Source organism: Lygodium microphyllum, chromosome 13 (assembly GCF_053477565.2).
Source record: "Lygodium microphyllum isolate KBCC chromosome 13, Lygodium_microphyllum_v1.1.10, whole genome shotgun sequence".
NCBI lineage: Eukaryota > Viridiplantae > Streptophyta > Polypodiopsida > Schizaeales > Lygodiaceae > Lygodium > Lygodium microphyllum.
Window position 1 is genome coordinate 153367700 of NC_141147.1, and position 15554 is coordinate 153383253.

General features: G+C 40.8%; 1 protein-coding gene across 2 annotated transcripts in view; it reads left to right on the forward strand.

The window, feature by feature from the left end:
• Positions 1-4011: 4011 nt before the first annotated feature.
• Positions 4012-15554, forward strand: part of LOC148027371 (Vps51/Vps67 family (components of vesicular transport) protein) — a 57465-nt gene continuing 45922 nt past the window's right edge. The window contains exon 1 of one of the 2 annotated variants that reach the window (XM_087691943.1): positions 4012-4329. In XM_087691943.1, coding sequence (XP_087548069.1) covers positions 4168-4329 — 162 coding nt within the window. In that variant the 5' untranslated portion in view covers positions 4012-4167. The remainder of the gene's footprint in view (positions 4330-15554) is intronic. The other variant, XM_087691944.1, reaches the window with a different exon arrangement.

The window sequence follows — 15554 nt, forward strand, 5'->3', positions numbered from 1 at the left end:
TTAGTTATGGGCTTGGTCACTTATGTTATGCATATGCTCTCGAATGTACATTTGATGCCTTTTGGGTTCTTAGATGCTATGACACTTATGTCTTCGGGTTTGCATTACTCTTTGCCATTTGGACTTTGTTCTAGTGGGAGTACTTTGACATTTCATTATAGAGCTTGATTAATTAGAGATAGTGGGAGTCTCTTGCTTATGTGCATATGCCCATTTGGTTTTAACATGCACTACCTTGGAAATATTGAAAACAATGGGCTGGTTTAGATTTGCTTTGTACACTTAGTATTTTCTCCTATGTCAAATGTGTTTCTCAAAATTGGATGCATGCTTGATTATGTACTTGAGTTTCACTATTTATATGCTATGAGTTAGTTTGTAGATTTGTGGATCTTTGTTGCTCTTGGAGATCTCTTATGCATGTTTGGCTTATGTACATGCTACTATTTTGCTTGGGATCGCATCTAAGTACATGATATATTAAGGTCTCTAACAACATTTGATACCTTGATGGTTTTATGCTCTTTCTTAATAGTACTTAGTTGCATCGTATATCTTGGTTGCTACTAATATCCCCAAGAATGGGAGCTTTATATTTTGGTGTTGAAATCCAAATTTGAGCAATTTCTTTGAGAACAGACACTTGCCACATGTACTTTAGTGCATTTACTTTGTGGTAGCTATACATTGGATTGCATCTTGCCTCTTGCATTTAGTTTGCTAATTTTGGGGCTGTTTTACTATTATTATAGTAGCTCATTCACTCATTGCTTTGCAACTATCATGGAATCTACTTTTAGGGATAGTACCATTTTCAACACAGAGAAGTTGGATGGCAACAACTTTAATTATTGGAAGACCTAGATATTGTAGGTTTTAGTTTAAAAGAAGGAAATTTGACCCTTGAAATGCAAAGGTAGAAAGCCCAAGGAGTTTGATGTAGAGGCTCGAGTTGACCTAGATGAGTTATACAAGTTTAACATTATCATAGCTTTGTCAAAGCAATTTTATTTTATTGTCATTGAGACAAAGGGTGGTACTTGGGAGCTATGGGAGAAGATATGTTGTCTTTATGATAAGTAAAGCCCTAGTTGGCGATTATGTTGGCATAAGAATCTCATGGACCTTTGTATGAAGGAAGGGACTGCTATGTCCACTCACTTGAATGAGTTTCATTCCATTTCTAGCCAACTTACTTCATACGCAATCACCTTTGAGAAAAGTGTTAATGCTATTTTCTTACTTATTACTCTCTCTTAGTCTTGGGATACTTTCGAGACTACCATAAGTATTAATGCTCTTGCATTTAAGATCGAGGATCTAAAGGTGCCTTTCTTATTGATGAAGTAAATATAGTGAATATGGATATAGCTTGTGCCTCTCATGCACTCACTATTAAAGGTCATAATGATGATTGATATGATAATGACCACTGTGATAATGATGCACAACAAGGTATGTCAAAGTCTAGATCTCGTAGGCAAGGTCAAATTAAATATTGTGGTCCTAAGTCACCTCTTACATGTCATTTTTGTGGGCAATAGGGTCATATTTGACCAGAGTGCCATAAAATGTGCTAAGATAGGCATGATAAAGGCAAGGGAAAAGTGCAAGATAATGCTAAAATATCAGATAATTGTAGCATCACAAAGTCTACTATGAAGATCGAGGAGATAGATGCATTGTAGTACAATTCTCATGAATACCTAATGCTCAATTGACTAACACTCTACCATCATTCTTTGAGCATTGGTTGCTTGATTTGGGGGACTTACTTTCATGTGACCCTGCATCATGCTTCATTTTATATCTATTGTTCTATGACAAGTTTTGGGAGACTATGGATGATTATGTCTGTGACATTGTTGGCATTGGGGATGTTCATTTGTAGTTTGCCATTGGCACTTCATTTGTGTTGCATGTTGTATGCTATGTGCTAGCTTTGACTAAAAGCCTTGTCTCTGCAAGATAGCTAGACGATGCTATGTATCATGTTAAGACGGGTTCCTTACATGGGGACCTGCATGAGGATATCTATATCTAGTAGCCTAAGGCCTTCGAGAAAAAGGGTAGGAAACACCTAGTGTGGAAGTTGAGGAAGAGTCTTTATGAACTTAAGCATATGGATTTGTGTCTTTACATGAAGAAGGTGTGTGATGGTAGCCTTATCATTTTGGTGTTATATGTTGATTGTTGTGAGAGCTTATGACAAGCTAGATGCTTTGAAAACTTAGCTTAAGGAGAACTTTGAGATGAAAGACATGGGGCATGTCTCTCACATACTTGATATGCCCATTAGATAGATCGCTCTAAGGGACTCTTCTACTTGTTACAGAAGAAGTATATTCACAAAGTCCTTGAACGGTTCCATATGCAAGGCGGTAAGCCAATTGCCACCCCTTTACCTTCCCATGTGCAGACTTGTGCCTTTGCTATGGCAGCCATGATACTAGAGTCGTGGTTATGCCGACTCTGATTATGCAAGACATGTTGAGATGTCTTCACCTTTACTAAAGGTATTATTTCTTGGATGTCTAAGGTGTAGAAATGGATTGCCTTGTCTATTGTTGAGGCTGAGTACATTGCAAACCCACTGAGGCTTACAAAGAGGCCCCTATGGTTAGGCCACTTGGTTGTAGACTTTGGTATCACAAATGAGATTGTGAGTTCTTATTTTAATTACTAGGTGTGTATGTTAATGATATTGCACACTTCTCCTCTCCCCAGGGGATTAAAACACGTGGCTACGAACCATGCTGTCGAGGGTTCGAATCTCTTTTGTTTCAGATTATGTTATTTGGTAAACGTGCCCGTAAGGATAACCATAAAGTGAATAAAGATAAAAGAGGCCGGAATGAACGGCAAACAAAGGTAAAAGATCTTAAAGTCACAACGCATCTTTGATGAATGCGGGAAGGCATGCCCCTTGTCTTGATAGATTTTATAGAGAATTGTGCCACCTCTCCATTGTAGATGCTATATAGCAATCATATAGCTTTGTAACGTACACATTTATATAATGGCTTGCTTTCTCTATTTGCCTTCTGAAGTGTTCTAATCATTGGTGGCATTTTGTTTGTAGTAATACATTTGCAAAAGATGGAGCAATAAACATTGATATTGCAATAACTTGTACATTCAATGAAGCTCAAGTAAGTATTGTAACTTGCAAGTACTATTGCAACAAGTAGTACATTTGAATGAAACTCAGGTAAGTGCCATAACTTGCAAAGATCATAAGATGTAATTGAAGGTAACTAAATGCATATAACTATTTGTATTGATCTGATTTAACTTTTGGATATTTAAGCATATGCATAGATAGTTTGACACTATTGCATGTGAACTTGGCCATTTTCTAGTCATTTACATGTTAAAATGAAACCCCAAAGTCCCAACACCTACATTTGTCATATAGACATTTATGTAGTATTTTGGTTTTGTGTAAAGTCATTGCAAAAATATATATTTAAGATGTAATGATTTTTTAGTAAGCTTCAAGTATGAGGGTGGTTACACATTGCCTTGAATGGCTAGGGCAGTGTTAAAAGAGTTTGTTGGAATATATACATGTTGTTTGCACCCTATTGCAAAGAAGTGGGTCCATTGGTCAAGGGTTTTGAGTGCGAGGGGATCAATGGAAGTTCGAACTCTATCAATTGTACTTTTAACTTTTGATTGAATGAGTCCTGTCTCCCTAGGAGTTGGGAGTGGGATACTAGCCTCAGACAAGGGAGATCCCTTTGTATACATTTGTCTGCCACTTGAAATATAGGAGCCCAATGGTAATATGGACATGTAGTGCAACACCCATTTTTTTAATGCATTTTACTTCTCCTTGGATGAGTCTTGTCCGCTTATGAGTCGGGCATGGATACGAGCCCCACACAGGGGAAACCCTCGGCTCAAATTTGTTTGTCACCCAAAAAAAATACAAGCCCAATTATTAATGTGGACATGTGGTATTTTTTAAATGTAGTCTCGTCCTTCAATAGGGTGTAACCAGGCTTGAGAGAGGAGATTTGCTAGTAGGGAGTAGGTGTTTTTGCTAAATTGCTATTGTAGCTCTACAACTCTTGTGGAGGTGCCATGAGGCTAACCATGCATTAAGATTCGGTAGATCCATACAAATTCCTTCCGAGTGTCCTCCGAATCGAGAGCGAGAGGATGGCGGACGACTTGGGGACGAAGCGCGTCAGAGATCTGCTGAGCAGCTTTTACAAGGACGAGCATGGCGACGAGTCTGTGCAGCCTGGCTTCGTTCGACGCGACACATTATTGGCCATCAACACTAAAGCCTTCGATGCAGACCGCTACATGTCCTCTCTGGTCAGCACGAGAGAGAGAGAGAGAGAGAGAGAGAGAGAGAGAGAGAGAGAGAGAGGGTTTTCTGATGTGGAACGGATTCAAACGGCATATCAAATGAGTGTGTGCGTGCAAAGAAGGTTAAACAGCCAAGCCGAGCTGTTAAACTGCTTCAAACTTTCAAGCTCAGCATAAACTGCCGGGTCAACCTTTTCTCTTTGTCCCTGATCTCTATGTTTAATGACTGGTGTCTCGTAGCTTTCGAGGCTGGTTGTTGATTTTTCTAATCGATTTCTTGGCTGAGACCGAGTTGTGGATTTCAAGAACGTTTCACCACATTATTTCCGACTGATTTTTTGGCTGAGACTGAGTTGTGGATTCCAAAGACAGTGTAGCACATCTAGTGGATCAAGCTTTTTAGTTGAAGAGAAAGACCAAAGCAATACGAGTACAAGATAAGGGAGTAGATGGAGAATGCTGTTATTTGCATTGAGGATTATGATCTCCAAAAGATTTCTTAACAGGATGACAAGAACTCCCATTGTATGTGGGCTACATCACCCTCAATAGGCTCATTGTGTGGAAAAAGTGTCCATTTTACAAGGATTGATTGGGGATACAAGACTCATAGTCCCAATGCACAACTCAAATAAGAAGATAAGAGAACCCAAGAAAGTAAAATAGAGATTTATACAAATTTCAGCTTTGAGAGCCCTAGCTCTAACCAACATTTTGAAGTTCTGAAGCCGCCTAACTACCCTATTTGGGACAGCTCTTCACTCTGTCTTGATCCATCTTGAAAAGTCTTCACCTCGATCAAGCTAGGAACACTATGGCGCTTGCCTCGAACTCACACTCGTTTAACATATAAGTAGACTTACTCTATTGTCTCTCACAACTTGGCACGAATAGAAGAAGAAGAAGATGATGATGATGATGAATGCTACTAGGATGATCTCCATGATTCCTTTGCAATGGTCATCAACTTGCTTTTATTCCCCTTTTGCAAATGAGCTTCCAACACCAAATTCAGCCAATCCCTTTGTCCCAAGTCATAACACTTGTCCTTTGTTTAATTAGTTCAGATGCCATATTAACATCTTCATAAATGTTTTGCTTGGAAAATAAATAACATTTTCATCCTTCAAAAATTGTGCCAAGTGTTGCCATGTTTACCAAGATACAATCTACTATCCATGATCTGTTGGTGATTGTGTACGCATCTCGTCTCTTGCACATGCATCTTGCCTCTCCCATATCATCCTACTCTTGCATGCTTTTGTGATCCTTCTTGCACTTGCTCGCTTGACCATGTCATCCGCCTTCACATGTCCCATTGTCTACTCGACAAATGAGCATGTGGATGTGGGCGATAGCCAGGTGTATTACAATCTCCCCCAATCAAACTATGGTTGTCCCTTGTCACACAACCTCCTTATCTATCTGAAGCGAAGGCAAAGAGTCATCACTAGACTTAAGACTCATCCAACCATATTACCTCAAGCATGGGGTGACCTTGAAACTTGAGCAAATATTGGAGCTCCTTTCTCCATGTACCCTTCCTATATGTGTGAAGCAACACTTGTTTTGGCAAAACTACTAGTCCAAGTGACTCTACGGATACAAGACCTCGAACCTAGTGCCGGTTTTGGGGCTAGTGAAGTTAGAAATACGGTTTTCATGTGCTACTTGGTGAAATTTCAGGATTGTCTCACCTATGGATGGATGCAAATGGATGGAGGAGAGTGATATGGCAAATTATCTTCAGTCTTGTAGATTGCCTTGATGTTAGAGTGGACTTTGGATTGGGCTTATTTAGGTTTAGTAGAGCAAGAGGGTCAAGAGTGTAAAGAAATAATAGGGTTTGTGGGAGGAAACATAGTGTACGATAATCACTATGATAAAGAAACTTAGAAACACTTAAGAAGACATTAATTATGAGCATTGAATCATATCGATATAATGGAGTTGACCACGGAGGTGACTTTATGATTCTAGTTGATCAAGGTGGTAGTACCCATGGATGACAGTGCTCTATGGAGGGACCGAAATAGTCCTTTGGGCAGTTAGAGTAGACATTGGAAGATGATGGTCAATGAAACCAACCTTCCTCCTGTGGAGGGGTGGTAATTTCTTAATTAAGTACTTAATTACAGCAATTAACAAATAAACATAAATTGAAATGCACACTTTACCTTCAAAATCTTGGATAGTAGACATCTTGTTGGCACCAAAACTAGTACCCCTTTCGATATTTCTTTATCTTAAATTGCTAATGGATTTATTACAAGCTGAGATACCACAATCTCCTTGGCTGATCCAAAAGCCCTTTGTTGTTCCAATAATCAACATACAAATTAGGCATTTATTGCTGGCTGACCAACTGCCATATTTGGCATAATTTGGGCCTATTTATTAAGTGGCTCCTCCTCCTCTCATTCAATCATCATCATTCTTCAAGTAGTCTTCTTGTTGGAGAGAGAAGCTAGTGCTAGTGCCCACGCAGCCAGTGACTCACTGTTGTACTTGTCATTCTCGTGTTTAGTATATGGATTCCATTTCCCAAGCACATCTCTGAGTTCTCTTCCTTTGCAGAGTTCTTTTGTTCTTTTTCTTCTATCTTGTGTTCAACAATTTATTTCAGCACCTGTCTTTGCTTCCATTGCTGCACCACTTTAATTGCCCCTTGATTTTCACGCAGAACTTGCTCTAATTGGACCCCAATTGGCCAAATGCTGCCCCAACTTCACAATGGATGGGTTGGCATTTGAAATCCTTCTCAATACCACAAATTGCAGGTGCTGATTTTAGCGTACGATGCCTTCTATTGATGGCACGGGTCTTGAGGTGGCTGGTAAACCCTAATGTTTGTAGATATTTAGGGTTTACAGCAATAGAATTCCCTCTATTGTCCACCATCTCTAGGTGAGATCTGCTCCAAATGTTTGAGATAAGTTGAGATCTTTTGAAAATGGGTTGGAAAAGGTGAGAGAATGCCAGAGAGAGAGAGAATTTAGAGATTTCTCACGGAGAAACCCTCCAATCTACCTGTTGCCTATTTCAACCAGCTAGAAAAGTAGTTGCTTGCAGCCTGGGAGCACCAGAATTGTTGTCGCTGACCCTTGATGGATCTTCTCTTGTTGTGGCTTGCATGTTGATGGCTCCAGATGGCTCACTTGTTGTGATTTGCTATTTGTTGCTTAGAAAATGGACGAGTAGTCTTCTCTCTCTCCTCTAACTAAAAACCAATTTGAATGAATGAGGCCAAGCCCCAAAAACGTTTTCTCAGTTTGTATGGATATTTTTGCCAAGTGGTAGCCTTCTAAACCCAATTTTCAACATTATCCAAGGGCTTAAATTAATCTTCATAATTGAATAATTTTAAAAATTAATTTCAATCTTTCTAATCTTGCTCAAAATTAAATGGGTCCATCCATTATTAAATTGGCAAGGCCATTTGCAACATAGAGTGGTCCCCAACCTCTGTTGACCCTTAGACTGGCATTAGTTAATTAATTAATGCCTAGTCCCTAGTGTCACCATTGACACTTAGTGGCCAAACAAGTGGGCTAGGGTCCAAATTGGCACCGACTGACCACCAAAGCCTAGTTGGTATAACTTATCACAACTTTTGCTTTTGATACCACTGCATCCTGAGGTTTCTTGGCCTGTTGCCATGAAATAATTGCCATGTGCAACATAGGTGCTTAATAACCTTGCATGTTTGATCAATAACTTAATTAGATGTTACTAGCAATATTAAAGTATCTCAAAATTTTATGTCCCCGTGAGACAGATAGCCATAGAGGGAGCAAAACATAGTCCTTAGGAGTTGTCAAAGATGAACATGTTGAAATCTCTTTGAGATGATGGCTGCTATCAAAGTGATTGTTGGGCTTCCAATAGGAGGAGAAAATGAAAAGTATTGTAGAGAAATACTCATGTGTGTAGATAACAAACACAATTGTATGACAAAGCACAAACTGATAAAGAACACCGTCAGTGTAAGGGTAACTCAAAGATAATGAACATTGAAGAAGATAGTGAATGCTGAATATTTATGTTGCTCAATGTAGCAAATACACTTTGTTGTTAGAGTGTAGCGAATGCAGAAGTGTATGGACAAGATTGAAAGACAATGAACACAAGAGAAAGGGAGAGAGAAAAGAGAGAAGAACACAGAAATTTGCAGTCAATGAATGCTGAAATGAAGAGGGTAGATGTATAAGGGTTGTTGGTGTATCTCCTCGAGCCAAATCTCTCCCACCAAAATCGGCCACCAAATTTGGCCAATTGTTGCGAGATTTGACTGACCTGCCAAATTTGGCCAATTGCCACTACAAGTGGCCGATTGAGCAGTTGCAATAAATGTGGAAAATACAGCCTGCTTGTGTGGCATTGTCTTGTTGATGAAACTTTCTTGGATATTGGCGATTGTTGGAAATAATGCCCAAATTGATAGGAAAAATGCCTAATGCCCTCCAAGAGTACCTCGGAGAGAACTGACTGCACCAATAGGGGCTTGAGAAATGCTAGTCCAAGGGATGACTAATCTCTAACACCCCCTCTTAGATCTTGGATGCAGCATAAGGCTCAAGGATTTGGAGTAATGTTGGAGAACAACCTAAGGAAGCACCTTCATAAACAAGTTTGCAAGATTATCCTGTGTCTTGCAGTAAACCACATTGATGGTCTCATCCAAGATCTTCGTCGGAATGAAATGGTACTGAATCTCAATGTGCTTTGACCTAGCATGAAACATTGGGTTCCGTTCTAAAGCAACGCAACTCTCATTGTTGTAATAAAGTGTTGTAGGACTTGTTTGAGGACATCCAAGCTCTCCTAGCAACCTTTGAAGTCACACTAGCTCACATGTGGTAGAAGATGCTACTCTATACTCCGCCTTTGTGGAAGAAAGGGCAATAGTGGGCTACTTCTTGCTACTCCACGAGATAACACTTGCACCCAAAGTAAAGCAATATCTTGTCATTGACCTCCGGTGGTCAACATCTTCAGCCCCTATCCAACTTGTAAGAACCAAAGGGAAATCTCTAGTACATGCTGGATAATGAATACCAAGCTTGAGGATCCCCTTGAGGAATCGCAAAATCCTCATAGTAGCTTTCCAATGTACCAACTTTAGTTCACTCGTGAACTCAGTAAACAAACCTATAGGAAAACACAAATAAATCGAATTGCGTTTTAAGAAGCCAAATCAAGGACTCAATCGACTGCGTGTAGCGGGTAGTATCCTCTATTAGAGAATTTGTATGGGCCGCAACCTTCTAGTTCGGATCCATAGGAGTAGAGATGGCCTTACATACCTCCATCTCAAATGTGGCCAAAAGCTCCTGCACGTATTGTTGTTGGGAGATGAAAATCCCCCTCGGAGTTTGGTAAATCTCATGGCCTAAAAAGAAATGGAGAATGCGCGTATCCATCATCTTGAATGCCTCATGTAGTGCCACCTTAGTCTCCTAGACCTTTTGGCCATGGTCACCTGTCAAAATAAGATCATCCACATAAAGCACGAATACCGTGTGCTCTCCAGCTAAGGCGTGGACATATAGTTGGGGATCGGAAGAGGAAAGGTGATACCCCAACTTCCCTTGGAGGAATGAGTCTATCTTCTCATTCCAAGTACATGGAGCCTATTTGAGGCCATGCAGGGCCTTCTTCAACTTGTACATAGGTCCGTTTGATGAGGAAAATCCTAGAGGCTGCTCAACATAGATCTCCTCCTTCATATCACCATTGAAAAAGGTAGACTTCACATTAGTGAAGAATACTGGCCCTTGAACTCCCATGTCTCGAAGACCGGGGTAGAAGAGGATGAGCTGGAGAGCATGCTATACTTTGACGGATCCCATAACATAGCAAAGCAGCCTTTGAAGGTGTCTGGCAGCAGCAAACATAGTGATGTGCCAAGGATCAATGTCAGATAGATAGAAGGCAGGGTAAAAATCAGTAAACACAGATGATGATGATGGTGTGGCAGCAAAACGCAGCACAAGAGAGACTGAGCGGCAGCAGTTGATGATCAAAACACAGCCTCCAAGATGATGTTTGTGGCTGGGCGGCAGCTGTCTGGTCTAAATGCAGCCTGTTTTGCAGCCGCCAATAGTAGGTGATAGCTCATGGCTGGTCCATGCAGGCTGCAAAACAACGAATAGCAATAAATGCAGCCTTTTGGTCTGGTTTCCTAGTTAGTGTTTGTGCTTATCGGGACATAGACACTCTCTAGGAACACATTTCTTTTTAATAAAAGGTTTAATTCATTAACTAACTGAGTTTTGGGTTTGTTTTAATGAATCTAATGCATTTTTAGCTCAATACCCCCTCTTTGGTCCAAAAGGGGAACCAAAAAGGGTATGTATTAGCCCAAGCCCAAATTTTATTTTATTTTGGCTCAAGACGTCCCACCCCAAAGCAGCCAAGGTATCGAGCAAAGGGTGCACGCCGGTTGCCTAGTGACCTTCCAAGACTATAGAGGCGATGCTAATCTTACTAAGGGAGCCCAAATGATTACCTCAAAGAGGCTAAGGCATTAGACACAAAGGGTCATAGTTACCAAGGATTTTTGAAACGGAAGGTATGAAACGGGTTTCATAGGTTTCAACTAAGGGGATTGAATGGTCGGATATAGAGTTCAAGAAGATTAGACAGAAGGCCTATGGATATTTCCCTAAAGATGAGCTGCTATGGAAGCATCCTAAAAAGAGAGGCGGTATACCCTTGCGAGTAGTTTGTGACAAGACTACACAATTGCAGGTTATGAGAGAGTTTCATGAGAGCTTATGGACTGGTCATAGAGGTGTGTGGGCTACTTAAGAGAAGATCAAAGAACGTTGCTAGTGGAGTGTATAATGATGTATCTGGCTTTGTAGAGACATGCAAGGAGTGCCAGTTGTATTCTTCAGTGCGGCATAGAGATGAGCTTCATCTGACTTAACCACTTTGTATGCATCACAAGTGGGTGGTTGACTTGGTTCCTATGCCGATTGGGTCATAGCAGATGAGGTATATTGTCCTTACACATGAAGATCTTATCAATCAGGTTGAGAGTAGAGCATTGAGGACGGAGGCTACCAATGCCATATGCAAGTTTTTGCTTGAGGGGATTTTTTGCAGGTATGGATGTGTTGGAAAGATTATTGTAGATCAAGGTGAGTTGGATGCAAATGAGGTTAGAGAATTTTTCTCTAGACATGGCATTAAACTAGCTTTGATTTAGGCATATAATCCAAAAGGTAATGGAAAGAGTGAAAGAGGTCATCCACTTATAATGAAGGCTTTAGTCAAAGCTTGTGGTGGGAAGATCAAGGATTGGTTGAAGATATTGCCCTATGCTCTATGGACGGACCGCACTACATAGTGTGTTACTACTGGATTTACGTATGCAGAGTTGATGTATGGGAAAAAGCTAGTAATGCTTGCAAAGACTTGTGCACTTAATTGGAGCGCTTTACCTTGGCAAGAGGATACGACTAGGGAGGAGGTCTTAGCTGTCCGCATTCGTGAGTTTGAGAGAAGGTTAGAGGATTTATAGAGTGCAGTGCAAAAACTCAAGGAGGCTAGGTTGCGGAATAAGGACATGTTTGATAGTAGGCATAGGCTGTGGCCTAGAGCAGTAAAAGAGGGTGATCGGGTATTGGTCTATGGTAGCAGCCTAGATAATCAGCATAGCATTGTTCGAAAGATGGTGATAAATTGGTTTGGGCCTAATGTGGTGAAGCATGCTTATTATAATGTTGCTTATGTGCTTATAGAGCTTGATGGAACAGTCTTGAGGATACCTATTGCGGGCAAGAGGATTAAAATCTTCAAGAGAAGAGATGATGATACATATGTAGTGGAGAGTTTAGGAGAGGATGACCATATGGATAGAGGATTTGAAGAGGGAACAATGGATGATTTGGAAGATAAAGCTGATACTTTGGTTGTTGAGGATGAAGAGCTTGAGTTGATTGGAGAGCTCGAAGAAGATGAGGATGGGTAGTTGTGGCCTATCCCGGGGATGGGCAGGTTTAGAGGGGGTTGATGTCGTGACGTTGCCCATCTACTTGCGAAAAACCTTGGAGGATGGATGTATGATAGTTGTTCAGTGGTGTCAAAGTCAACGCATTATACATATGTTTTGGGTTGTCTAGTGTGATAGGTTGTATAGCTAATTCATGTTTGTTTTACTGTTAGTTAGGAGAATAAAGACTCGAGCTGGGTGTCTCATAATACTCTAGCAAGGAGTCCAAACAGTGAATATGAAAGGCTCAAGTTCTATACGCTTTCGACAAAGTTTGTGGGATGCTTTTGGATGGACTAAGGAGACGGGGTAATGATGCCTTTTCAAGCTTTGGAGACGTCATGGAAGCTACAATTGATATGGAGCTAGCCACATGTTTTGTCGCCTCAAGTGATATCAAGTGTGATTCAAATAAGGCAAGTGGGACCTTCTTAATCCTTATGAGGCAGTGGATGTACTTGGGATAAGATCTTGAGCTATGGTGCAATGGTTCTTTGTCGGTGCTAGCATGGGTGGATGAATACACCTGTGGGGTGCTGTTGACTAGATTACATAGGTTGCTCAGTTGGTAATAGTGGACTTAAGGAAATGTATTGGGTTCAAGTCTCTTTGATTGTTGGGCTCTTGCTGAATTGGCAAGACAACATTAATGCTATTAATATTGGGGTGCATGAGAGTGCAAACTTTGTGGGCAAAGGAACACCATTGTTCTAAGGTTATTGTGTGCATGGAGGGGAAGGGAAAGAGGAGGCACTGATTTCGGAGAAGGAGAGAAGAGAAAAAGAAGGCATGCTGAATGTGCTTTTGGGGAGGGTTTCGGACGTGATTGGAAGGAAAAAAGAGGTGTGGCCATTGTTGTAGAGAAGACGACTGTGTGTCCATGAAGCTAGGATTTTCATACAGGAAAGAGCTCAGTTTTGAAAGATCTACAATAGTTAAAAGATGGTCGGGGCAGTTGCTATCTGACCGAGGATGGTCGAGAGCTGCAGGGGACAGGAATTTTATGAGAAAACGAATATCTAACTAAGCAGACTGCCATGCAGAATCCTACAGGTTCATCGGCCTCTCATCACTCTTAAATAGCCTCTCATCCGAATAGTAGGGAGGCTATCTAAACATCATGGTATTGATCAGAGGGTGGCCAAGCTTTAGAGGCAACTGCTGGTGGGCAGCTGAGATCCACAATCAGCACACTCACAGGATGGCGGTTTGTTTTAATCAAAGGGAGTGAAGTAACTGCATCACAGGGGAGGAGGATTTGACCAGCACTAGAAGGATGAAGAGTAAGAACATTAATTAAGCAGAAGGAAGAGTTGATGGCTTTTGTTTGACACAGCTGTATCATCTGGATCGTGATGGAGTCCACGATATCGTCACCGTGAAGTTGACAGCTGGAGAAAGAGGTCTATGGAGGCCGTGCTTTTGCTGAAGACAATAGTAGGCACAGTACTAAGCTTGAACATCGCGATTGCAGACAAAGCAGCAAGACAGAGAGATTATGACTCCATCATAAGCATGAAATATCAAAGAAAAACAGTCATGAAAACACCCTCCCGCAGTTGCTGCAGCAAATCATGCACAGAAATTCGGGCGGTGACATAGATGCCAATCCTATCTGCTCTATTTTCCGATTGTTGTAGCAATTGAAGGTTGAGGGAAGAAGAGATCTTTATCTTGTGAGATGCGGGCCATGAAGAAGTGCTGCCATCCGGGTGTATGACCAAAGGAAGCCCTCATCATCTTCCTACATTACAATCATGGAAAGTGACTATGGTGTTTTACTGATTGCAATGCAATGAAATTAGCTGGTACGCATAAATAGAGACGAAGAGTCATAAAGATTGTTAATGAGCTCTAATTGTAATTCAGAAAGCCAAATTCTTCCTAAACCTCTTGTATTGTAATAATGAGAGCTTTAGTTTGAAGTTTCTATCTCTATTCCATCTTATCCTTGCCCTTATATGTACAAGTATGCATAAAGGGAGTACCATGTAAAAGCTTATTGCTCTAAGGGATGCACCAATCTAATGAGTTTTGTGCTAGAAATACTCATGATTCTACCTTGTGGTAGAAAATTCTTTGGGCTTTTCACGTGTTGTTGAAGTATGGCTTTAAGGCTACAAAGTGAAAGCATAAACGTTAATTGGATGAAGCTCTGTTTGAAGTAATACCTTGGGTCTAAAGGCCTAAACACATCATTGAAGTATTTCATTGGAGAAAACATTATGACTAGGGTTCCTTGCTTATCCTCAAATCTCTTCCTACTTTTGTCTTGCCTTGTTTCTTGTTCCTTGTTCATCTGTGGATTTGTGGCTTCATATGATTGCCCTTCGATAGTGCAATGGAAGAAGGAACATGAACATGGAGAGAGAAGGGTAGAGAAAAATTGCAATAAAAGACGAGAATGGAAAAAGAAAGAAAATCTTCATTGAACTTTGAAAGAAAGCTGAATACAAGGACTAATTAGTCCCTACATGTAGCCCAAGGTGTGAGTGAGGGCACCGAATCAGATTGATAACAGAAGGCAGCACTAGAAGACGAAGGAATGACTCAGATGTCAAAGTGTGCTCGGAACCTGCAAGTGATAATGACCAGCCAACTGAGGGGCACTACTATAAGTAACAGAAAATGCCCAAATCTGATTGACTTGATTAAACATTGGCTGAAAAAATTGGCTGGAAACTAATCACCCTGTGTGGTGTGAGCGTAGTAAAAAACCACTGGAAAAGAAATACACTGAGCTGGAAACTAATCAACTAGTGTGAACACACCAGCTCTAAATAGAGCTGCCTCCTTCATCAAAACACACGATAGATTGAATATCAGAGCTCCTCATATCCATGTGTGACTCAGACTGAGGCTCATAGGTAGGGAATGAATGTGCATGACATATGTGATTACTAACATCCTCTTTCAGATCCTAGATAGGGCTGAAGGGTAAAGAAGACAAAAGGGATCCAAGGGTGGCAAAAGAAGTACCAAAGTTGATGAAGTTTATTGATGAAAAAGCTCCTCACGATTGTGGAAACCCCCCCTTGAAACACTAGGGGCCAGGTAATCCATAGCTGCATTGCTGCTATTGTCCCCCTTTGAAAGGGATGGAGGGTAGGAGGGAACCACTAGAAGAGATGGTGGAAGATGCTATGGAACTTGTGGGATAGATGGTACATAATAAATAACAGTTGCGGTATTGGAAGATTGTCTCGAAGGACCCTGTACAATGAAAGGG